General features: G+C 52.0%; 1 protein-coding gene across 6 annotated transcripts in view; it reads right to left on the minus strand.

Annotated features, from left to right (window-relative positions):
- KIDINS220 (kinase D interacting substrate 220) overlaps positions 1-24,555 on the minus strand; it is a 111,452-nt gene that overhangs the window by 59,337 nt on the left and 27,560 nt on the right. For all 6 annotated transcript variants that reach the window (XM_061569093.1, XM_061569091.1, XM_061569090.1 and 3 more), the window contains exons 3-19: positions 21,475-21,573; positions 19,276-19,374; positions 17,310-17,408; positions 16,810-16,908; positions 15,873-15,971; positions 15,089-15,286; positions 13,992-14,090; positions 12,557-12,655; positions 10,789-10,887; positions 10,212-10,389; positions 9,420-9,584; positions 8,762-8,941; positions 7,091-7,256; positions 4,936-5,087; positions 3,633-3,931; positions 2,885-3,025; positions 1,205-1,460 (exon numbers count right to left, since the gene is read on the minus strand). In XM_061569093.1, coding sequence (XP_061425077.1) covers positions 1,205-1,460; positions 2,885-3,025; positions 3,633-3,931; positions 4,936-5,087; positions 7,091-7,256; positions 8,762-8,941; positions 9,420-9,584; positions 10,212-10,389; positions 10,789-10,887; positions 12,557-12,655; positions 13,992-14,090; positions 15,089-15,286; positions 15,873-15,971; positions 16,810-16,908; positions 17,310-17,408; positions 19,276-19,374; positions 21,475-21,573 — 2,527 coding nt within the window. The remainder of the gene's footprint in view (positions 1-1,204; positions 1,461-2,884; positions 3,026-3,632; positions 3,932-4,935; positions 5,088-7,090; positions 7,257-8,761; positions 8,942-9,419; positions 9,585-10,211; positions 10,390-10,788; positions 10,888-12,556; positions 12,656-13,991; positions 14,091-15,088; positions 15,287-15,872; positions 15,972-16,809; positions 16,909-17,309; positions 17,409-19,275; positions 19,375-21,474; positions 21,574-24,555) is intronic.

Genomic DNA, 24,555 nt, shown 5'->3' on the forward strand with positions numbered 1-24,555 from the left:
TCACCGCTCTCACCTCCTGCTGCTGTGCGGCCCGGTTCCTAACAGGCCACGGACCGGTACCGGTCCGTGGCCCGGGGGTTGGGGACCCCTGCTATATAGAATACAGAAAGCATGTGTTCACGTGGGGGGTGGTTTTCGAATGTTTTGGGGGGGGTTTCTAAAACGATATTCAATTTGTGCTGAGAGCTACGTGCCACTCGTTCAGAAAGGACGTCATTATTCACGATTGTTGTTATACTCGCAGAACAGCCCGAGTCTCACGACTCATTGTCGGCAGGGTTCTTGAGCAGTTTCCATCGTAGGGGGCGAGGATTGCTACGTATGCATGTTGACCTTCTTAAGCACGCACCGCACGTAGCCAACCGTGCTCATCGGAGGTGCGGCGGAAGGACAACAAACTAAATCCAAAAGGCGGTTCGAAAGAAATTAGTTTTCAGTCTAGATGATGATTTAAAAGTGCAGAGCTCCAGTGGCTTCCTAATATCGGGAGGAAGAGCGCTCCAGACGGCCGCAGAAGCGCATCTGAAAGCGCGCGATGCGGTGACCGTCTTTATTCGATGGCCAGCCAAAAGCCGCTGCGAGGATGACCGGAGTTCACATGATGTTTTATACTCCTGGACGAGATCAGCAAGATAGCGTGGTTCATTTGTGCAAAGCACTTTGTGTGGAATTAGTGCGACCCTATAATTTATTAGTTCAGCAACCGGTAGCCAATGCAGCTCGGCAAGCACCGGACAGACACAGTAGTCTTTGAAGCTTGCAGGAGCCAAGCATCACGACACGTGCCAAAAAATACACCGCACCAATTGAGGAATTTGAACGGAAAATGACCTCGTGTTAGAGAATAGCCTCGAAAAGAAGATATCCTCCTCAAAATATTCCAATCGCCTCTCATTCACACTCGATGGTACAATGTCTTACACGCCCCTCGACAGAGCTATTTGTAGCATGGCAATCAAACCGACACGTTGTTTAAAACGCCCTCCGAGTAGGAAGAGACCAATTCAAGCGACGACACACACGACAAAAAAAACAGAAAAAAAACCCACGACGTTGTCCCCCTGCAGCCACTGCCTTCATCTCTCCCGGCGTTGTCGGTGTTTATCACACCGACAACAATAGACACTTCATTTGAGGGCGAGCCCGGCCCTGGCGGAGGAGGTCCCCCGGACCGGTTCAAGCACAAGCCGGGGGGGGGGCTCACCGACGGTGGCCTCGTGGCCGGGCACGTCGCCATTGGCGGCGGCGGGGCCAGCGGCCACGGCCAGCCGGCGGGCTATGGGCGGCCCGCGGTTGTTGAGAAAGAAAGGCAGGTGCACGACGTTGCGCATGTAGTCGTGCCCATTGATGTTGGAGTCGCGCAGCACGCTGTTCAGGTTCTGGTTGATGGCCTTGATGATGATGTGCGGGTCGCTCGCGAAGATCGAGATGAACGGCGCCTGCGAGAAGAGGATGCGCACCTGCGGTGGGGGAGGGGGCGGGGAGGTGTGGGTTGGAAAAAGGCGCCGACGTCACCGCTTGCGTCGCCGCTTCATGCGTCACCGCGCGGGTGTGCATATATAAAAAAAAAATCTGTGTGTCGAGAGTTGTTCTGGTTTCTGCTGTCGCCCATGCCTCGTGACTTTCTCAGGAGGGTCCTGCCAAGTTTAGATGTGATGTGTTGAGTAAACGCATATGAACGTGTGTTCGAACACCAAATAGAAACCTGTTTGGAAGGCATATTATTTTTTCATCATTTTGATATACTGGAAAAAAAAAGGTCCCATAGATATAACTGCTAAACCCGGTGCGAGCTACCATGCTGTTCCGCCTTTTGGAGCTCTCGCGTGACGAGGCCATAACGAAGGCGATCTCTGGTGTAGGCAAATGAGTTTCAAAGACAATGCATATATGACCAGAGCATGTTTGTTTGCATGTTTTGCCACGAGTGTGTGTGGTTACTGCAGACTTCATGCTTTGCAATAGGTATCTATTTGGTGTTTGAACACCGTAACACCTGTTTTATTGCCCGAAAGAGAAGAACACGCAAACTCCAAATATACAGCAGGCGTCAGGGTCGGGATCGAACCCACGACCTCCTGCATACCAGGCGAGGTAGTCAACATCTCCTAGCCACCGTGATGATGATGATGAGAGACATGCAAACTCCAATATACAGCAGGCGTCAGGGTCGGGATGGAACCCACGACCTCCTGCATACCAGGCGAGGTAGTTTACATCTCACCACCATGCTAGCGGGATCACAATGGCAAGATGAATAGAGAGATTAACTGGCTGCATTAGCTCCCAAGCAAGAATGTAACATTTGAGTAAATATCTCTGACCACGATTCCACTCCTCAACAAACTCAGCAGTGTGGCTTGTGCTGTTGCCCTGGAGACCAGGAGATCGATGATTGATGTTCGGTCGCCGCATTGATAGCATCCATCGTGATTTCTCACTTAACAGTGGCGCCACGTGAAGGCTGCCAACTTCAACTCAGGGTGATGGGGAGTCCATGTATCGGAGCCATTCGCCACTAAGTGACGGTAACGTCAGCACGGCGCCTGTGCCAGGCCAGGTGCACTTTGAGGCCACGTGCACTTTGAGGCCACGTGATGTGTCGAAGGCTCTCTGCTGACAGAAGGCCACGGTAGAAACCGAGGTGCCATGGGTTAACCGACTGAGATGACTGGCAGATGCAGCAGCTGTGCCCCCTACTGTGCCAACTCGCTGTGATTAAGCCACTCGTTGTTGTGAGCATCGTTCCTCTTCACCTCCATTGTTGTTGTTGGAGTGACCCAGCGCTCCGACACATGCACACAATGAGCCTCCGAGCTCTGGTGCTGCTAAAAGAAGCAGAGAGATTCGGCCTGAAGTGTTGAGAAACCAAATATCACCCCACCGTGTCCAGCATTTGTAGAACTCTGTCCTGCTCGCACGTGTCGAGCCCGTCCACGATCACCACCAGCCGGGTCTGGTACTGAGTGAACGAATCCAAGGTCTTCGTCATTTTGGCCATCAAATCCACCTCCGACTTCAGCACCTGCGGGCAAACACACGACCCCGGCACGCAGTTACACGCAAGACGAGTGCAATGCACGCAAAACAGGCAGAGTCGCGGGGTCTGCCTGATCACGCACACACGTGGCACATACACGTACAAAGATCACACGGATACCCTGAACAGACTGTTGGGGCAGGTGTCGTTAGCGAGCATCTCTGAAGGCGCAGCACAGCACACGAGGGGGTGGGCGGCCAACACCACTCCCGACCGCCTTCGTCTCCCCAATGATGATATTTACACACTATACAAGGTAGTTATTTGAGGCCGAGTGGACGTACGGGAGGCCCAGGACCGGTTCAAGTAATCGTCACCAGTGTTGGCCGTGAGCGGGTCGCCGAGTTTGTAGTGCAGAAATTACCCACACAATCAACAACAATCGCCATTCGCCACTAAGTGGCGGTGCTGTCACATCGGCGCTTGTGCCAGGCTATGTGCACTTTGAGGCCACGTGAAGTGTTGAACACCCGCTGGCAGGAGGTGACGGGACAGACCCAGGTGCCTTGGGTTGACTGACTGAGATGACCGGCAGACGCACAGTCACGAATTACCCACACACCCGCGCACACACACGCACACACACACGCACCTTCATGAACCCCTCCATCTTGAGCTTGTTGTGCGAGGAAGCGGCGGCCGCCAGCAGCCGCTGGCGCTGCGAGCGCAGCAGAGAGACCAGCACCTGCCACGCCATGGGGGCCTTGGCGACAAGCGCCATCGCCACGACGGACGAGACGGCGATGAGCGCCCCGCGGAGACGGACGTCCGTGTGCGCCTCCACGGCCGCCAGCAGCACGACGAGCGCCACCACGCAGCCCAGCACCAGCGCCATGAGCAGCACCGACGGCAGGCAGCACGACTTCTTCCAGCGGCCCACGCCCTTCTTGCCTGCGCGGGGGGGCCGACCGACGGGGGGGGGGGAGGGGGGGCGCGCGGGGAGGGGGGGAGGGCGACGATCACGGGCGATGTGGAGAAAGACCCCCTCTGACCCTGCGCCAACTCCGTCGTAAACGTCACCCACCCCGCTAACGTTTACCCCACGACCACCACCCCCCCCCTGTCTGACTCCACGCACGAATTCAAGATGTCGTGGAGTCGTGAGTTTAATGCACCGCGGCACGAACCGCCGCCCCGCGTCGCGAGGTTACGGTGGGCGAGACGGCGAACAAGCGGTGTGCCGAGCCACCCTCCCCAACTCGGGTTGTTGGTGCCGTTGACTTAGCGACATTGTTTACGCTGAGGTGGTTGACCCGTTGAGCATCTTGCGTCTTGAGACGCGTTTCGTTTTTAGACTCTGAACACGTTTCATTGGTACACTTAAAGACGATGTTTAGCCACGTGTGGCTGAAACCCCGACTCAAACCCAGAGCCTCAGTGGCGCCAAGCTAATGTTGTGAAACAGCCTTAGCCCTCTGAGCTGCACAGCCACCAACTAAGTTCCATATTTTTTACCTGCATTTGCGAAGCCAGTTTAAATCTGTTACTCTCACAATTTAAACTAAACCACTTTTATTTCACCAGTTAAGGCCCACTGAGCTGTATTTGTATAGCTCTTATTCAGAAGCGACCTGTCCACAAATGATAACTCAACGAAGTGGTTTGTTACGTGGAAATTAATATCAGCCGAACACTCTAAACGCGTGTCGATTATAAAAGTGGAGGGAAAAACAGGAGGACCCGGAGAAAAATCTACGAGAACACGGGGAGAACACGCAAACTCCAAATACAGGCATTGTCAGGGTCGGGATTAAACCCACGACCTCCCGTATACCAGGTGAGGCAGTTAACATCTCGCAAACACATCACTTCCCAAGATTAGAGAGTCGCGGTGGGAGAAGTAGCGCGAGAAAAGCAGGGTGGCCGGGGGGGGGGGTGTGTCTGGCCGCGCTTGCCTTGAGTGTTCTCGGTGCGAAAGACTCGGTAGAGGCGCGTCACCAGGAAGCCGAACTCGCGCTCGCACGCGTCGCACAGCGTGGCGACCATCTCCGCGATCGACGTCTCGCCGCCCACGCTCGTCAGCCGACTGTAGTCCGTGAACAGGAACCTGGTGGACACGGGCACATGGATGATCTGTGTGAGAGGGCGAGCACATGAATGTTTGGGGGTAAGTGCTACAAGCGAGCAACTACGAAGGCCGGTACGGCGCAAGAGGGGGTGGGGTGGCCAGCACCACGCCTGACCACCTTTGTCTCCCCACGGCGATGTTTTTATACACCGCACTAGGTACTCCTTTGAGGCTGAGTTAACCTAGGAGAGGCCCAAGATCGGTTCAGATAATCGTCATCGGTGCTGGCCAATGGTTCGTAGCGCAGCTCACTAACCGCTACACTACAAGACAAGATCCCCCATATAGCCTTAACAGACTGTAGGGGCAAGTGCTGTTAGCGAACACCTATGAAGGCCGGAACGGTACACGAGAGGGTGGGTGGCCAGCACCACGCCCGACCGCCTTTGTCTCCCCAGTGGCGACGTTTTTATACACCGCACCAGGTACTCCTTTGAGGCTGAATTAACCTAGGAGAGGCCCAGGATCGGTTCAGATAATCGTCATTGGTGTTGGTCAATGGTTCGTAGCGCAGCGCACTAACTGCTACACTACTTCTCCCAACACACACACTTAGCGATACCGCCGAGTAAGTCAACTTGATCGATGCGCTGTTGGGTTCAGTCAATTGTAGGTATGTATACTGAACTTCTTTTGCACCGTACATAGCCAACTGTGCTAATCGGAGATTCAAGAGACTCCATGAGGAGTTGGACAGACTTGAGCCACACTGTCGAAGCCTTGCATCGGCTTACCGAGCGTGTAAGCCGGGGTTCCACCACTTGGCACTTGCTTGAGTCGATCGAACAACTAGGACTGAATATACTAATAGGGTTTTTCCCCTTTTTTCTTGCAACAAAACTGACACCTTTTGCAAGGAATCATGCTTACATTAACCACAATACTTGCAGTCAAATGCAAACAATACTCTGATAATTTATGCATTGTCTTTGAAACTGATTGGTCCACACCAGAGACAGCTTTCTTTAGTCTCATACGGTGTTCGACCAGATGTTTGCATTTGACTGCAAGTATTGTGGTTAATGTAAGCATGATTCATTGCAGAAGGTGTCAGTTTTGTTGCCAGAAAAAAAGGGAAAAACCCTATTAGTATATTTTAGTACTGGCAAAGGAGGTCCCATTAACTAGGACTGAACTCGGGACAGCGTCTACCGCTCTACCCCTGTCGAGGATCACTATGGACAAGACCAGTACCACAAATCAACTCATAGAGACGCAACGACAGACGTGAGTGAACTTCGCAGTTCACACACTCTGCTCGTGGCATCACACAAAAACTTTTTGTCCAGAATTCGCTTTGGGTCAACAACTCTTTCCCATGCTGTGCTTCTGCAATGAGGGGCACCGCTGAGCGCCGCAGTGGCGAGATGTCATCTCCCTCGCCTGGTATACAGGAGGTCGTGGTTTCGATCCCGACCCTGACGCCTGCTGTATATTTGGAGTTTGCATGTTCTCCCCGTGGTTTTTCCCTCGGAATACTCTAAAAATGCCTTTAAAATATTTGGTTGCTATAAAATTTCCACGTGATACACCACTTTATTGAGCTATCATTTGTGGTCAGGGCCCTTCTGAAAAAGCACTATATAGCTGAGTGGGCCTTACCTGGTAACATAAATATTGTTTAAGTTTAGTTTCATTCAGTGGTGGATAGATCACGGCCGATGTTGAGGCTACCTTGCCCAGCCCTCCCTCACCATGTATGTATGTTCAACTTCTTTCGCACCACACATAGCCAACCGTGCTAATAGGAGGTACGGAGGGTAGGACAACAAACTAAACACAAAAAACAGTTCTAAACAAATTAGTTTTCAATGTAGATGATTTAAAAGTGCAAGTCTCCAGTGGCTTCCTATTATCAGAAGGAAGAGCGTTTCAGACGTCCGAAGAAGCGCATCTTAAAGCGTGCGCGCGCGATGTAGTGGTGACCATCTATTGTTCGATGGCTGACTTGCTGCCCCCTTGCCCCGCCCGACTCTCCTCACCTGACGGGCAGAGCCCGCGTGGTCTGCTCGGGCAGCTCGGGAGGGTTGGTGAACACGAGCTGCAGCAGCAGCTCCACGTAGCACAGCTGCCGTGCCAGCCACGTGCTCGCCAGCCATGCCCACGTCCATCCCTCGCGCTCCTGCTGCCCTCCAAAGTAGACGACCACTGCGGGGGGGGGGGGGGGGGGCGACGGGGTGAGGTGCAGCAGGCAAAGAGTTCAGTAAGAGAATGAATGAACAAGTGAGCAAATAACTGGGCGAGCGAACGGGCGACCGAGCGAGCGACTGAGTGGGTGGGTAGGTGGGTGGGTGGTTGGCAGGGTGGGTAAGGCAGTGGGTGGCTGCCGTGCGTGCGCGAGTGACCGAGCAAGCGAGTGCACGAGTGGTTGAAAGTGTGAGAAAGATAGTGAGTGAATGAGCGAGCGAGCGAGCCATTGCAAGTCAGTGCATAAGTGTGTGGGTAAGTGACTTAGTGAGGCACAGAAAAGGCTCAGAAGCATCAATAAATTCACTGGCTCGTTTAACTTGCTCAGAAAAGTCAGTTGCACAAAGATGTCTCAATATTTGTCAATCGCTTAATTGTAAAAAATCAAATGACTCAAATAACCAATATAATTTATCACGTTATTAACTGTATTGAAAAGGTTAAATCCCAAGCTCATATGAGCGTGGGATCGCCACTCATTGCGAAAGGCGGCCGCTGCGCGAGAAGTGAACGTCCCTTACCCCTTGACTTGTCCCTCGGGAGGACAACCACCGGGGGACTTTTCACGAAGCAGTACCTATTTTATACACTCCGGCGAGATGATTAAAATGGGCTGGGTGAACAGCCGAATTGGAATTCTGGCCGGTGAGATTTTCTGTTTGTAACTGGCGTTTGGTACACGTGCAAGTAAGTATATATATTTTAGTCTCAAAATTACGTAAACACACAAACATAATGTGGGAGCAAAAGGCCCCGAAAAAAAGTTACTTACAGGTGCACGTAAGATCTATATTTTTCGATTTAAAGCTTTCGCGACTGCAGGGGATTCATATTCTTGGTTCTTTTGGTAAAGTCACGTAGAAGGGAAATAATAAGAAAATGTAATACATTGCTGTGGTTTTCACACCTGATGATGATTGCTTGTGTTGCAATCGAAACGTCGTGATAATTTTATTGTTTTATTATTAATTATTTCCCTTCTACGTGACTTTACCGAAAGAACCAAGAATATCTATATTTTTGTCTAACAAAAAGACAAAGATCCCCCGTATAGCCTGTAACAGACTGTAGGGGCAAGTGTTGCTAGTGAGTACCTATGAAGGCCGGCACAGCACACGAGGGGGTGGGTGTTCAACACCAAGCCTGGCCGCCTTTTTCTCCCTCGTGGCAATGTTTACACATCGGACCAGGTACTCATTTGAGGCTGAATAGACCTAGGGAAGGCCCGGGACCGGTTCAGATAATCGTCACCGGTGTTGGCCGTGAGCGGGAATCGAACCCGGGACGCCAGGCTCGTAGCGCAGCGCACTAACCGCTACGCGACCGTCTAACACTCACATAAAGACACACGAATCGGGAAAAAAACGCAGTGCAAACGCAACGTAGGAGCGAGAGGCGCCAGCAGAGAGTGAGGTGTGCTGCCGTGGGCACATCGCGGAGTCCGGTGTCGCTGCAGCGACGCTCACCGAGGAAGATGTAGAAGAGGGCCAGGAGGCTGAAGGCCACGGCGAGGCCCAGGTTGGGGTCGACGGTGACGGCGAGCACGAGGCCCAGGACGGACGCGAAGGCCAGCGTCAGCATGACCAGCAGCCAGGAGAAGCGCAGCAGAGGCTCGATCTCCTGGCCGGCAAACGTCTTCATCTCGTCTGCGGCGCGACGGAGACAAGGGCGCGCCCGCGCACTCGTGAGGCGGACGCACGCGCGAGACAAAGGTACCCCCCCCCCCAACCCGCAGACTCGACCCTAAGTCCGGCCGAGCGCTGTCACAGCGAGCGCCGATGAAAGCCAGCACGGCGCACGGGGCGGCGGGCGGTTGGGTGGGCGAGCGGTCAGGCGGCACAACGCCCTGACCGCACCCGGTACCCATCGAGGCGGAGTTGGCCTAGGGCAGTGTTCTTCACTAATTTTCAGGGTGAGGGGGCCACACTTTCGCCGATAAGACATCAGCATGAGGGCCCCCGCATATTTAAACCGATGGGTTTGACGGCGCGACGGGGGTGTGTCAGGGGCAGCGCTAAAGGCCCCCAGGGGGCCGCCAGTGGCCCGCGCAGGCCTTGCAACAAAGAACACTAGCCGGGGGGGAGGACGCCCCCCGGGAGAGGTCGCGAGCGGCAGGGCCGATACCTTCGAGTTTCTTGAGCAGGAAGGACTTGCCGCTGCCCCACTGAGCGTAGAGGCCCACGCAGATGGGTGGCTGCATGGTGGGCTCGCTGAGGATGTCGGCGAGCGCGCTGCTGTAGAGGTCGTAGCCCAGCATGTCGCCGTCCGCCTCGTTCGGGGACAGGTGCCCTGCACGCACGCACGCACGCACGCGTATGTATGTACTGTATGTATCTATGCTGAACTGTTTTCGCACCGTACGCAGCCAACCGTGCTAATCAGAAGTACGGGGGAAGGACAACAGACTAAAGTCAAAAAGCAATTCTAAAGAAATTAGTTTTCAATCGAGATGATGATTTAAAAGTGCATAGCTTCATAAACCCCCCGCGCGCATTGTACCGCACTTGTGTGCATACCTCAATAAAAACTGTATATTAAAAAAAGAAAGTGCATAGCTCCAGTGGCTACCTAATATCGGAAGAGCATTCCAGACGGCCGCAGAAGGGCATCTGAAAGTATGCGCAATGCGGCGACTGCCTTTGTTCGATGGCCAGCCAAAATACGCTGCTGCGAACGTGACCGGAGCTCGTGCGATGGTGTATGCTCCTTGACGAGATGAGCAAAGCTATTGTGGTTCATTTGCGGCAAGAAACGCTCTGCGTGCTGCGAGTGTGACCTTGGCTTTTCAGCCACTCGAGGCCGCTACATTCACTGCGGACGAACAGAGCCGACGCGTACGCAAGCGCTTTCAAATTCGCCCAGACACATAAGCGTTCGTAGAAAAAAACAACGAAAGGGTAAGACAGCGGCGCTCACGTGCTCCGAAGATCTGCGTGAGGATGCTCTTGTGGTGGCCGCAGTCGATGTTGTAGGGCGTCTCGCCCGCCTTGTTGGGCCGGTAGAGCAGCCGGCCGTCCTTGGGGTTGCGCAGGAGCAGTTCGGCCAGCTTGCGGCTGCGCCCGCGGATCGCGATGTGCAGCGACGTGTCCCCGTTCTGGCATGCCCAGTTCCGGCCCGACGGCACCGCCGTTAGCCACCGCCGTTAGCCATTGGCGTTAGCCACCGCCGTTAGCCATTGGCGTTAGCCACCGCCATGAAAGCACGTGGGGCGACGCATCGATTCGCCGACTCGAACAAGCTCGCACGCTCACGGTGTGGTCGTCAAATCGTGCATGCGATCATCATGATGCGTTATTTATGCACATTAAGATCCGAAATCATGCAACTGCCTCGTTGTTCCAATGTCGAAACCCGACTCCTGACCCCCAAGGTCTGCTCCGAAGGTCATTTATCTGACCTCTGGGTGCCACTCCAACGCCCGACTTGGGTGACCTGCTCACCTCCCCCCTCCGCCACCCTGCACGCACGAGCGCCTTGCACACACGGTACTCGCCTTGTCGGCAGCAGAAACCTTGGCGTTCTTGTTCAACAGCAGCTGGACGATGTCAACATTCCTCATCTTGGTGGCCTTGATGAGAGGCGTATCGCCATCCTGCCAACAGAGACAACGACGGAGCTCCCTTATCCCGTGCAGATGCAGCAGCAATTCAGTGAATAACGCTCACAATCGGGCGGTTTCAGTCAACGTACGCCAATCATTTAATAGAATAGTAGAACTCCGTTTATCATTATTTGGCGATACTGGAGCGGAAGATGGGAGCCTTCACGCGGCCCACTCTGTTAGGTGAGAAATCACGGAATGCCTTCAAAGCGGCGACCGAACATCGATCATCGATCTCTCGCTCTCAAGAGCAACAACAACACAAGCCACGCCGACGGCCCTGTTCAGGGCCAAACAACGCGCCAGATGGGCCCCCGGGACAAGGATCCTCCTCCAACTGAACATTGAGGGGCTCTCCCGGGCGAAGTGAGATTATCTCGCAAACATAATCATAAAGGAGACATCAGAGCGATACACTCCGCTACACCCGACGCCATTATCTGCCTTGACCACCTGAATGTGAAATTGTAGTGATTGCTCTGCATCTACATCGGTGCACGTGTGCAAATAACAACAAAACTCAACAAATATCACCGACTAATGCGTTGAGTTTATTTAATCCACAACCAACTTAGCCATGACACCTATCATCCAGGTGGTCTGACCAATGCACATTTCATCCCGGAAGTTTGGTATTGGTTCATCCCGGAATTTTGGGATTGACTCATCCCGCTGCCCGTGACATTAAGGATAGTAATAATATAAACGTGGATACTGCGAGTTTCATTCAAATAAAGGTAACAACCTTCCAGTTATCATTTTTGCCATGAATAAGAGGAGATGAGTTTAAACCTCAACGGAATATCTGCGATAGTTTGCAGCTGAGGGGAGTTAGGATGGGCATTCGTATTGAAGTGGGAAAAATCACATTCGCTAAATCTACAACCCTGGTGAACGAGTCGTGACGACGCCCAGTGCAGTCTTCCCGGAATGAGAGGAAACGCATTGTAAATGTATTGTAAACGTATTGTAAATGTATTGTAAATGTATTGTAAATCTTCGAGACTGCAGGAATTCATATTATTTTGGTCTTTCGGTAAAGCCACGTAGATAGACCCTTAGGCTACACCCATCTCAAACCTTTATAACACCCTCTGCCTTAGTAGTGCTCCCCGCCATATATCTTTCCTGCCTCAGCAGCTCTCCCCGCTATATTTTTCACCTGACGACGATTGCTTGTGTTGCGATCGAAACGTTACTTTTCTATCTACGTGGCTTTACCGAAAGACCCAAAGAAAATGCATTGTAAATGTATTGTCATTCATCGGGTGTCAACATTCCATTGCTAAGCAGCGATTCAGGCCGCGGGATTAATCACCGAGCCCTGCCATGCGCGGCAGTCCAGGATCCCAGTCAAGAACGCAAATTTTAACGCAGAGACGCTTCGACAACGACAAATTTTCTATACAGGTAGAGTACATTTTACGTGAACCGGCGGTGTGAACCGTTGAAATATTTACGTATCTACCCGTGTGTTCGACTGGGTGTTAAATTCACCGTAAAAATACACATTTGGCGCCAGCGTCGGTACGCGTTTGCTACGTACGTGCCAATCGACAGCGTGGACCCGCAGTGCAAACGAGAGGTTCCACATCCTCAAGGGGTATCCCGAGGTATCATTTTTTTTTGCAAACCAACGGAAGCGCGGCGCCCACCTCACCTTCGTGTGGATCTCAGTGTCGGGGTTGCACTCGAGGATGTCACACACGATGGTGGAGTTTCCCTTCTCCACGGCCCAGTACAGCGCGGTCTTGTTTTCCTGTCCCCCACGCACATCATAGACAAAGATTACACCATATATAGCCTCAACAGACTACTGGGGCAAGTGCTGTTAGCGAGCAGCACCTATGAAAGGCCGGCACGGCACACTAGGGGGTGGGTGGCCAGCACCGCGTACGGCAGCTATAGTATCCCCAGTGGCGATGTTTACACACCGCACCGGGGTACTCATTTGAGGCTGAGTCGACCTAGGGGAGGCCCAGGACCAGTTCAGATATACATCACCGATGTTGGCAGTGAGCGGGAATCGAACTCGAGTCGCTGGTTTCATAGCGTAGTGCGCTAACCGCTACACTACCGCTCCCCCAGCAGACTTGGAGCAAGTTCTGTTAGCGAGTATACACACACACACTGTTTTAGCGACAGATCGACTGGGCAACTAGGACCCTGTCCGACCAAGCCTTGTGCATTCAACAGAAAAGGCAGCAGGCAGCAGAGGAGAAACGGCGAGCCAGAATCCAAGTAGCGGAGGTAACTGGTGGTGTCGGTTATTGGGGCAGAGGACACAGGGGAAGAGTAAAGGACGATTCGTTTTTTTTCCACAATTAAAGTGAAACAACAAAAAATTATTCGGCGCATGCGACAGACAACGTGGTGCATGGTGCGGAGTTCCGGCCTCAACAAGGATACGAGCCAAGTGAGGTGTGCGGGCTGGGGTGTGCGTGGGGGTGTGGTGTGAAGTGTCCCACATTGTGGTGGGGGGGATGAAGAGGGGAGGAGATGAGTGGGTTGCTGATGGGGGGGTGGGGGGGGCGTGTTGTGTGGCAGGGGGCCAGGTCACTGTGTGATGTAATCGAGGGGGTCCGTCAAGGATTTTAAAGATGGTGAGAGCGATACTGTAGTCAATCCCTGATTGGATGTGGAACTGGTGGAGGAGATGAGCTCAAGATGCCATCATGGCCAAAGCCGTTGATACCTCAACCACAGCTCACCAATTCAATTTTCCCTCCATGAGATGAAGCGCCACAGGAGTGAGATGTTAACTATCTCGCCACGGTACGCAAAAGGTCGTAGATTCAAATCCAACTCTGACGCCCGCATATTTGGGGTTTGCATGTTTTCCCCGTGGTTGCACGTCTGGAGTATTTGGCTGCTATAAATTTCCACGCGATAAACCACTTAGTTGAACGATCATTTGTGGCCATGTCGCTTCTGAAAAAGAGCTATATAGCTCAGTGGGCCTTACAAGCTAACATTAAAAGAAGTTTAGTTATAGTTTAGAAAGGCCTTCAAGATCTGCTGCCCTAACCGTGTCCCACCACCTGGCACGAGTGGGGATGCAAAGCATGGGCTAACGGTAGCGCCCTGTGACTCACCGCTCCACGGACATCCACGTCAGCCAGCTTCCCCACCAGCGCCCGCACGATGTCCGGGTGGCCGCCCTTCACAGCCCAGATCAGCACCGTATCCCCGTGCTGTACAACAAAGAAAGCCTTAACATACTTTTGGGGCAAGTGCTGTTAGCGAGCGCCTACGAAGGCCGGCACGGCACACGAGCGGGTGGGTGGCCAACACCACGCCGGGCCGAATTTGTCTCCCTCGTGGCGATGTTTACACCCTGCACCAGTTACTCATTTTGAGGCCGAGTCGACCTAGGGGAGGCCCATGACCGGTTCAGATAATCGTCACTGGTGTTGCCGTGAGCGGCAATCGAACCCGGGTCACCGGGTTCTTAGCGCGGCACGCTAACCACTGCGGCACCGCCACACCAGTTGTACAGCACACACACACACATGCATAAGGCCAGCCGTCCTGCAAGAACAACACCCTACCCCAAAGTCAAACACCGCTTCTCCACCAGCGCAAGACTTCTGAATCTGACAAGGCACCAAGTAGGGCCAGGGGTGATGCTTGCGACTCCTGTGATGCGTGTGACGTCAGCGGCACGGCTCGGCTTCTGCAGTGGAAAAACGCGAGCGCGTTTTTCCACTCATTGCTAGTTATTTTATCATTCCCAAATGAATGATGGGTTAAGTCAACCCCTAATAAGGTCATGAACTGGCCAGATTCACTCTTCAGATACAACAAATAATTTTCTAATTATTTTCACGTTGTTGTTTGTTGTTGTAGTTTTGGCAAAACACAACGCATTCAAGCGAAACCCAATACCGAGGCACTACACGGTGTGCGTGCACTACACGGTGTGCGTGCACTACACGGTGTGCGTGCACCAGCGTGCGCGTGCACCAGCGTGTGCGTGCACCAACGTGTGCGGACGATAGGGGGCGGACCCGCGCATCAAATTGGTCGACGAACACCGACTATAAATGGACGCCACGTCGAACCGAAACCGTGTTCGCACACCGCTTGTGCGCGGTTGGGTGGGGAGGGGGGGTGGGGGTTCAGGCGCCACCACTCCACGCGGCCGCTCGAGGGACCCGCTCTCGATTGGCGTGTCGCGTGTCCGGCGCACCCGGTCGGGCGTGTTGACGTAGGCGCCGGCGTCCAGCAGGTCCCGAGCGATCTCCGTTTTGCCCTCCTTGGCGGCGATCATGAGCGCCGAGTTGCCGTCCTTGTCGGTCAGGTTCACGTCGGGCTCCTTGGTGAGCAGCTCCTCCACGACGCTCTCAAAGCCGCCCCTCACCGCCGCGATCAGCGCCGTCATCGAGTTCTGCAGCACAAAGACAAAGATCCGCACCAACCCCCCCCGCCCGGTGGAGCCTTTAACACACAGCGCTGTCGGCGAGCACTTGTGAAGGCCGCCTTTGTCTCCCCAGTGCTGATGGGTTTTTTTCCCCACCGCACCAGGCACCGATTTGAGGCTGTGTTGACCTAGGGGAAGCCCGGGACTTGTTCAGGTTTAACTCGCGTCGCCGGGATTCGTAGTTCAGTCCACTAACTACTAAACTACTATTTGTATTTTACCAGGGAAGGCCCACTGACCTACATAGCTCTTTTTCAGAAGTGACCTGGCCACAAAAGATAGCTCAAGAAAGTGGCTTATCATGGGGAAATTTATAGCAGCCAAATACTTTAAACGCATGTTGATTCTAAATGTGGGGAGAAAAACCGAAGGACCCGGAGAAAAATCCACGCGACCACAAGGAGAACATGCAAACTCCAAATATACAGCAGCAGGCGTCAGGGTCGGGATCGAACCCACGACCTCCTGCATACCGGGCGAGGTAGTAAACATCTCGCCACCGTGGCGCCCGCACTTGCAGACTCGCACGCGAGGCTGGAGCCCAGTTACTTACCGCGCCGACTTGATTGACGTCCGCAGAATGCTGCAGGAGCAGCTGCACCGACTCGAGATGTCCTTTCCGGGCCGCCCAGATCAGAGGCGTCGTGCCGTACTGAAGAGACACGGAGACATGCAACAGGAGCGGACAGTGCGCACGCGTCAGTTGTGGGCAGCAGACACCAGAGCAGCCAAATGATATATAAAATATAAATAGTGCCCAAACTCTTCGACACAGGAGCCTACAAGAGTTAATTTGCTGAAGTCAAGTCCAAAAAAAAGACAACATTTTGAAAAGTTGTTTTTCTGAATCAAATTTCACAACAGCTGAAATATATGCTCACAAACTCACCAAAGCTGGCAGCCCTGGCAATACACACACACACAACTGAAACATTCCAATTTTAAATCCTAACTCGTACCTCCAGTGGTTACCATAATGGATTTTAATTTCCCTTCCTTTCACTGGGCCCGACTGTCTCCTGTGCGAGGGTGCTATTGTGGTATACATCGAGACATGGCTGTATCTTTCAATGCTTCACTACGTAATAGAGACCCATAATGCACAGCCAACGCACGAATAAACAACAGCAGCAGCAGCATCTCTCTTTTTCAGCCCAAGTTGGCAGCTCCGCAAATTGGAGGCTGGGAACATGCAGTATAATTCACCTGTGTTGTGGTGGTGGCTGTGGTAGTAGTGGTAATGACGGGAATGGAAGTGCAAGTGATGGCAGTGATGGTGGCGATGGTGGTGGCGGTGGTGTTGGTGGCAGTGATGGTGGTGGTAATAGTGGTGGTGGAGGTGTGTGTGGTAGTGGTAATGGTGGTGGCGGCGGCGGCAATGGCGGTGGTGATGGCGGGGGTGGTTGCGATGGTAGTAGCAATGGCAGCGGCGTTGGTCGCGGCGATGGTGGCGGTGGCCGTGATGGCTGTGATGTTGGTGCTGGTGGCACCTTGTCACAGCAGTTGCTCTTGGAGCCGGCGTTGAGCAGCATATTGACGATCTCGTTGTGGCCACGTCCCGCTGCCCACGTCACGGGGTACATGCTGAACTGTGGGGAGCAGGGGGCGGCGCGTGGTGGCAATGTCAGAAATCGTGCCACACCATCAGCAAATTTCAAACTCCAGTGGCGACGGTCAAACCGCCTTCACGGGGCTAAGCGTTAGGAGTGCATCGATGGATCAATAGGAATAGATGTTTGGGAGTCACCGCACAGGCATCAAATTACGAGTGTGAAAATAAATCATTCATGATGCATGCAAACTTCATGAAACTTATACAAACACGTTACCTTTAGGCTTATGGTAATCAATGAGACGCGACACACGCGAGACAGAATCTTTGACGCAGAAAACACATCGAAACGAAACAAAAGAACGAACGCATTAAATTGCATCGCATCGATCCCACTAATCACGTCACACTTCGAACCGCCCCTCTCCCCAGACCCACCTGCCCGGCGACATTGGGGTTGGCTTTGTGATCCAGCAGCAGCCTTGCCACGTCCGTGCGTCCCTTGTAGGCCGCCCACATGAGCGCCGTCCAGCCGCCCTAACACGCCGCCGACACAGATTCAGAGTCGCGACGCGGGGCACGGCGGTCAGGGGTTCTGGGCTACGATGAGGACTCGGCTCGGGGGAAATCGCTGTTTTATGTTCTCGTAATATTTCAATCGCGACATTGGTCGGTCGTGGGGTGGGGGGTACAGAAACTTTGCGGAGCTTAGTCCCAAACGCTGTGCACATTAAGTTTTGGAGGAGTAAGGTGGAGATTGGGCGAGCGGGGTCTATTTTTTTATGGGAAGGTGAGGGGAAAAGACCTCAAGAAGGAGAGAGGGTGGGGTAGCGGGGAACGGTGGAGGGGGGGGGGGATTGCTGTTAAAGGCCGCATCGATTCACTCGCAAGGTGTTCAATGAACTGCGACGATTCGAGTTCACGACGGGATTCAAGAATCGATTATTTTGTCAACGTTATCTTGTCATACTGCGTTGGCAGTGGTGCACTGCCTCCCTGGATTGGTTGAACAAATGCAGCGTCAAACACTCTTGCTTTTCTCACCCTGCCATTCGCCACCACCACCGTACACTCCTATCGTTTTTGTGGTATTTGCACGCCGATCGCTTTTTGCACCGCTCGTTGTTGTAACTTGAACGTCCGAGAAAAAGAGCTTCATAGATCTTCGGATTCCTTCTGGGGATAACTAAAAGATTGTGATTCTGTGAATAATCCTAGTCACACAATAAAGGACGACACTTTCGATTCCCTTTGTGAAACCTCAAATCGGCAAAGTCTCGCTCACGTCTTGAAAGATGTGTTTTCCAGCTATGCTTCTACTTGAAATGTTTAGTCAACGGCTTTACTGGGTATATTGTTGACAAGTAGGAAGAAACCAGAGTGCAGTCAGCAAATGAGCAGTTTCAGGCAGAAGGCGTGTGTAGATTCCTTAGATTAAACTCGGACACTCCCTCGTCTGTGTGTGTAGTCATAACGCAACGCAGCACCATGTCCAGCAGGCGTACGCGAGTGACGTCACTGGAGGGCATGATGGCTTTGAAAGTCACCACTTCACCCGGGTCAGTTCGCTCTTCTCAGCAACGACGCTTCAAACTTGTACCCAACAGACACAAGACATTGCCTGGGTGTGCATCTACTCCTCTCAACAAAAACTGCAATCCCACTACTCACCACAGTACGCCTTTGCACATTTAGCAACCGTAACGTACTCTGTTCCAAGCACCTGATGTTTGGTAAACACGAAAACCTGTATTGTGGCAAGCTGCGACTTCAGACGTTTGATAAACCCTGGACCCAGAAACTATTCCAGTGGTCACAATGTAAATTTGGAAATCCCTGGCTAAAACCTATTCGTCCTGTAGTCCACATTCCCTGCCGATTCACCTCCGCGGAAACGTCACAGTGTAGGAATAGGAACCGTTTTGAAAGGTTCTGGTGTACAGTAAGTCCTCGTTTAATGCGGTAGGTGCATTCCTGAAAAGTGCCACGTCAAGCGAAAAACGCGATAAGCAGAAAAAATGTGCCCATAAATAAGTTAACGATAAAGTTTGGCGAGATACGATGTACTGCACACACAGCAAGATGGCGGGACAAATAACTGTGGGTACGCCGCCTTACCGCATCATTCCGCTTACTTTATCACACTACTCAGCCGCGCAGCTCAAGAAAGAAGTTTGTCAACCGCTCAGAAACCGGGTTATAACGGAGTGTGCACGTTCCACATTATATTGGTGTGCGGTCTACGCTGTGCGGAAAGTGTCACAGTGTGAACACCGCGCATTGAGCGAGGACTTACCGTACATATTTGGTGATCTTAGTAGTGCCGGTGTGGCGTGCCGGCCCCGTCGAAACCCGAGGATTAACTCGCTACGGAACGCGTGCACACAAACCATCGGTGCCGTACCATCTCTCGGTGCTCGATATCCGCGTTGTTCTGTATCAGCTCTCGTACGATGTCCAAGTGGCCTTCCTTGGACGCCGAGATCAACGCAGTCCAGCTGTCCTGAAACGAGAGCCGCGGGCGGACACGGGTACGCGACTCCGTTACGCACCGCCAATCGCCACAGCGACGTTCCCGGACTCGCAAAAGCGTGCAAAGTGTTCACGGTGACGCTATGGCGAGATGTTAACGCCCTCGCCTGGTGTGCAGGAGGTCGTGGGTTCGATCCTGACCCTTAACGCCTGCTGTGTATATTTGGAGTTTGCATGTTCACCCGGTGGTCATGTGGATTCATTTCCGAGTCCTCCAGTTTTTAAATCCTTTATATTAAGTTCACTTGCTTGCTTGCGCGCTTACGACCGTGCAAATCTTTCGGTCGTTTTTAAACCAACTTCCCGTGATCCAATCGAGCTGACATTTTGCACGCCTGCTGCTGTATATTTGGAGTTTGCATGTTCTCCCCGTGGTTCTGTGGATTTTTATCCGGGTCTTCCGTTTTTTCCCATCCACATTTAGAAACATGTATTTCGAGCATTTGGCTGCTATAAATTTCCACGCGATAAGCCACTTCGTTGAGCTATCATTTGTGATAGCCAGGTCGCTTCTTAGAAAGAGCTACATAGCTCAGTGAGCCTTACCTTGCAAAATAAAAAACGAGCATGGCGTGAGTGATCATCCCTCCTGGCTGCCCAGGGGTCAGCAGAGGCAATTCCACATTACCATGATGGGGGACAGCTTTTTTTTTTATCAGAAAAGGCAACCACTGAATATTTTTACAAATGGCACCGATGTTTATCGATCCCATTGTGATGATGGGCAAAATGATCCACTGCTCAGGATTTCAACTTCAAATCGTCTGCTGGCAAGATAAGTGCAACACCTAAGACGTGTGTATATGTAAAACAAAGCTGGCCAGGCAGGGTGTGAGCCACTCCACCCCCTCGCGTGCAGTGTTAGTGCACAAATACAGGAGCAGCAACAGGAGTCCATTTCGTACGTGCACGTATGAACACGGTGGAGCGACCACTGACGAATGATCTCAGCGATCAGGTTTGAATTTTTACTGCGATGACAACAGCAGCGGCAAGGCGTGTCTGCAGTAGGCCGCCTCCTGTCATTACCAACTCGCTACACTCGAAAGCCCAGTTTAACCCTGGGTGGCTGCCCAATAATGAATCCCAGGATCTCAGTGGTTGAGAATAAGGTTTCCCCTCTTTTCTGGCAATAAAACAGGAGTTAAGATGTTAAAACACCAAACTGAAACCTTTTACAAGGAATCATGTCTGCATTAACCACAATACTTGTGGTCAGAATGCAAACAACAAAACATACTCTGATACTCTTTGGTTTTTTTCGGTAAAGTCACGTAGGTAAAAAATAAAATTAAAATAAATTAAATCACAACGTTTCGGAGGCAACACAAGCTTCCGTCTTCAGGTGGCACAGTCGGAGAACTCTAAGAGACACGATAATATATGCATTGTCTTTGAAACTGTTTGGTCCACACCAAAGACAGATTTCTTTGGAGCCTAGTCTCAAAAGGTGTTAGACCAGAGGCCGCCTTCTGTAAAAGGTTTCAGTTTGGTGTTTTAGCATCTTAACACCTGTTTTGTTGCCAGAAAAAAGGGGAAAAAACCTATTCTCATATTTTGGTACTGGCAAAGGAAGTCCCATGATCTCATTGGTTGCTTGCACAGCACTGCGACAGGCATTGGTGTGCAGGCGTTCTCAGGCACTCATGAGATTAAGAATCTTTTGAAACCGAAATCCTCACAACTTACTCACCACAGCACGCGCCTTTGCACATTTACCAACTAAAGTTTCAAAGCACAGCCCAAATAAATTCCACGTTACGTGTAATCAGAAGTCAGCGGTGAAGGAAGTACATTGAAAGTTAACCAATGCTACAAAACCCAGGCCTTCCGTGGACGGCGGTCAACGTTTAACCGCGAAAACTGCCGCATCGGCGTTTCCGCTTCACCAACTCACAGAATTGTCCGTCTGTTACGGTTCGACTGCTCTCGTGCATGCGTGCGCGTGTGTGTGCATGCGTGCGCGGGTGTGTAATGTGGCGGTAGTTGTGACGGCGGTTGCGGTGGTGGTTGCGGCCGCCGTGGCCGGGTTCGGCAAGGCCCCCTCGGGCGTGTCGGCACCGCCACTCACGTCGTCCTCCAGGTTGCAGTTGGCGCCGCGCTTCAGGAGCTCCTGCACGATCTCCAGGGAGCCCTGCTCGGCCGCCAGCATCAGCACCGTCTGTCCGATCTGCGCCATCGCCGCAGCCGTGTCGCAGGACCGGGGGTCACAGGGGAAAGGTCACACGGAGCCATGGGGGCGTCACGGGTTCGCAGCTGACGCGTCAACCCCGCGCAAACTAACGGGACGCGACGCTCATGGCCGCCGGTGGCCCTGAAGTAGATTAACACCGCTGGTGACGTCCCAAAAAGTATCAAAACAGGCTGAGTGGACCGCCAACTGAGATTTAACTTTTGGGTCGAGTATTCTAATCAGTGGCACCTGGCATATCAGCAACAAAATAATTACTTGACACCAAACTACCGGGGAGTGGGGGGGGGGCCTTGAGAGTGGGGTGCAGGGGATGAATCATGCTAGCACGAACATTCGGGCCTTGTCATTGTAATCGGCACGGCAAGCAACGTACAACATTCATGTTTATGAAGCGGAGGCAGATTTGTGCCAAGGAGCTTGGCACATGATCGAATGAACGCTAGTAAAACCATGAGCCCTGGACGCAGGCCTACATGCACGAGAGCGTGCGCGGATTGACCTTCTAATGGCCGTAGCTCAACGCTAATGAGTCGCGGTCAACAGGATGATATTAGATGCAGCAGCATACGGCCGCAGCAGTAATCCGGCGTGAAGCGTCACACTTCACGGTGCCGTACAGACAGTCAGAGGAACCCAATCGCCGTCGTCACCTTCACTGTTCAACAATTCACACCCAAGGCTTTGCAAAAAGGCATACTTCAGAAGATCGTAAAGGCATGAACAACCGTGTCAGTAAATTGGCACGGGCGCAAATGCAGCCACAGCCAATGGTTCACGAAACAAATAAATTGTTTATCTCGAGGCACGTAGCGACAGATTGATTCATTTATTTTTAAATTGATTCGTACGCTCATGGTACACGCAAATAATGAATTATTAACAACTTCATGCAACAGAGATGCAAATTAAACGGTCGTGTTGAATTTAGATAAAAATTTAGGAAACATTACAATCGATCCACAAACGAAATGTTGCGACTCCAAATCGTGCCAAATTATCACTGCATCACAAGGTGGCGCTTGAGGAAGTGAGTGAATGACGACGCGTCTTTTTAAATCCTTTATATTAAGTTCGCTTGCTTGCTTGCTTGCGTGCTTGCGTGCTTGCTTGCTTGCTTACGACCGTGCAAATCTTACGGTCGTTTTTCAACCCACTTCCCGTGATCCAATCGAGCTGACATTTTGCACACAGACTCGTTGTGCGAGACAATTAATGTTCGTGAAAAAAAATTCAAAAATTTTACACTGTTTAGGGAAAACAAATTAAATATTTAATTACCAATTGCTTAATACTGGCAGACAATCATCTGACCCATAGGTGGCAGCCATCTCAAGCCAGAGGACGAGAGGACTCTAGCCGCCACGCAAATAAAGGATTTAGATTGAAAAACTTTGTTTTTACGGGTTAATTTTTTTTTTGCCAAATGCACAGAAATAATGTTGCAGGGCAGGTCCGTGGTTGGAGAGCACGTGGCCGAGTCACACTCCCATGGCAGCTGACTCGGCGCGGAGCGGCAGCAGCCTGCGGCGCTTTGTGGCGAGTCAACAGCAGACGCCCGACAAGAGACGGACCGCCCTGGATACGTGACCGGTTCAGGGCTGCTGCTCACGGAGACGTGTGGTACACGAGGCGTTTGTTTATTGAAAAACAATGCCCTCACGGCATTCGTTTTGTGTAAAAGAAAACAACAAACATCTTAAGTTGGAATCTTGTAAAAACTAAAGTTTTTTTTTATTGTCGCTTAACTTGGACCTCTTTTAGAACGTATACTTTTGGTTTCACGGATGTTGTGAAATATAATACCTCAATGAATACGCGCTGCTTATTCGTTTATCCATGGAATGTTGAAGCCTGGTCCTTCTTTGTGGAGTGCGCATGGGAGGAAACCAGAGTGCCCGGTGAAATCCCAAGCCGGCGAGGAGACAACGCCCTATGGTTAAATTTCGATTTAAAGCTTTCGTGACTGCAGGGATTCATATTCTTGGTTCTTTCGGTAAAGTCACGTAGAAGGGAAATAATAAAATAATTTTGTTATGTTTTATATAATTTTATTATGTTTTATTTTCATTATTTTATTATTTCCCTTCTACGTGACTTTACCGAAAGAACCAAGAAGATGAACGCCCAACGGTCTCGACACAGACGGGTCAGGAACCCACGCGGCGCCATGCCGCCCCACCTGCCTGCCACCTCAGCCCTGCGTAGTCACACTCCTCCACTTGTTCATGTCCAACTGAACACGGCAATGCGGTGTATCACTGGAATCCTCAAGTCGACCCCAGCGCACATCTCTACCTCGCCCATCCGCCGCAACCCTCCGGGAAGTCCTGCGAATCGCAGACAACGATCGCCCCTTCCCATTCACCAGGAGCTCAAGCACCTCCCTCGTCATCGCTCCAAGTCACGCAAGCCCTTTTGGACCCCATGCGCTGAACCTTCAACGATGCGAGTTCAACACCGATGAAGCTTGGAGAGCTGAACGGAGTTCAAAAGAACTCGCAAACAAACATCCCGTTGTGAAAGACCCAACGGAGAAAATCCCTGGGTTTGATCTTCCCAGAAGTTCACGGTCCACCTTCTAAACTGCATCCGCACAAACCATGTCAGCTGCGGATACCTGATGCACAAATGGAAAATTGAAAACTGTGGTCATCCAGAACTGACTAAACTCCTGATACGATTATCTGGCTTGACAATCTGAATGTGAAAATCTTAGGTTGTTGCTCTGCATCTACAACAGCCGTATACGAAAGACGAAGCCCGTCCAATGTGAAAGTCTCACCGCACAGGACGACCTGTGCCTAATAAACCCTGTCCTCCACAGCGCCGTATACGAGAGGCGCTCACCCAGCCTCTGTGAAGAGTGAAGTCACCGAGCAATAGGCCAACCACGCCGACCGGCTCGCCTGACGCAATTTTCCTAAAAACAGAACGCAGCCGCAACAGCAGCGGTGGCAG

Source organism: Lethenteron reissneri, chromosome 42, assembly GCF_015708825.2.
Source record: "Lethenteron reissneri isolate LAM-NWPU_2019-01 chromosome 42, ASM1570882v1, whole genome shotgun sequence".
Lineage (NCBI taxonomy): Eukaryota > Metazoa > Chordata > Hyperoartia > Petromyzontiformes > Petromyzontidae > Lethenteron > Lethenteron reissneri.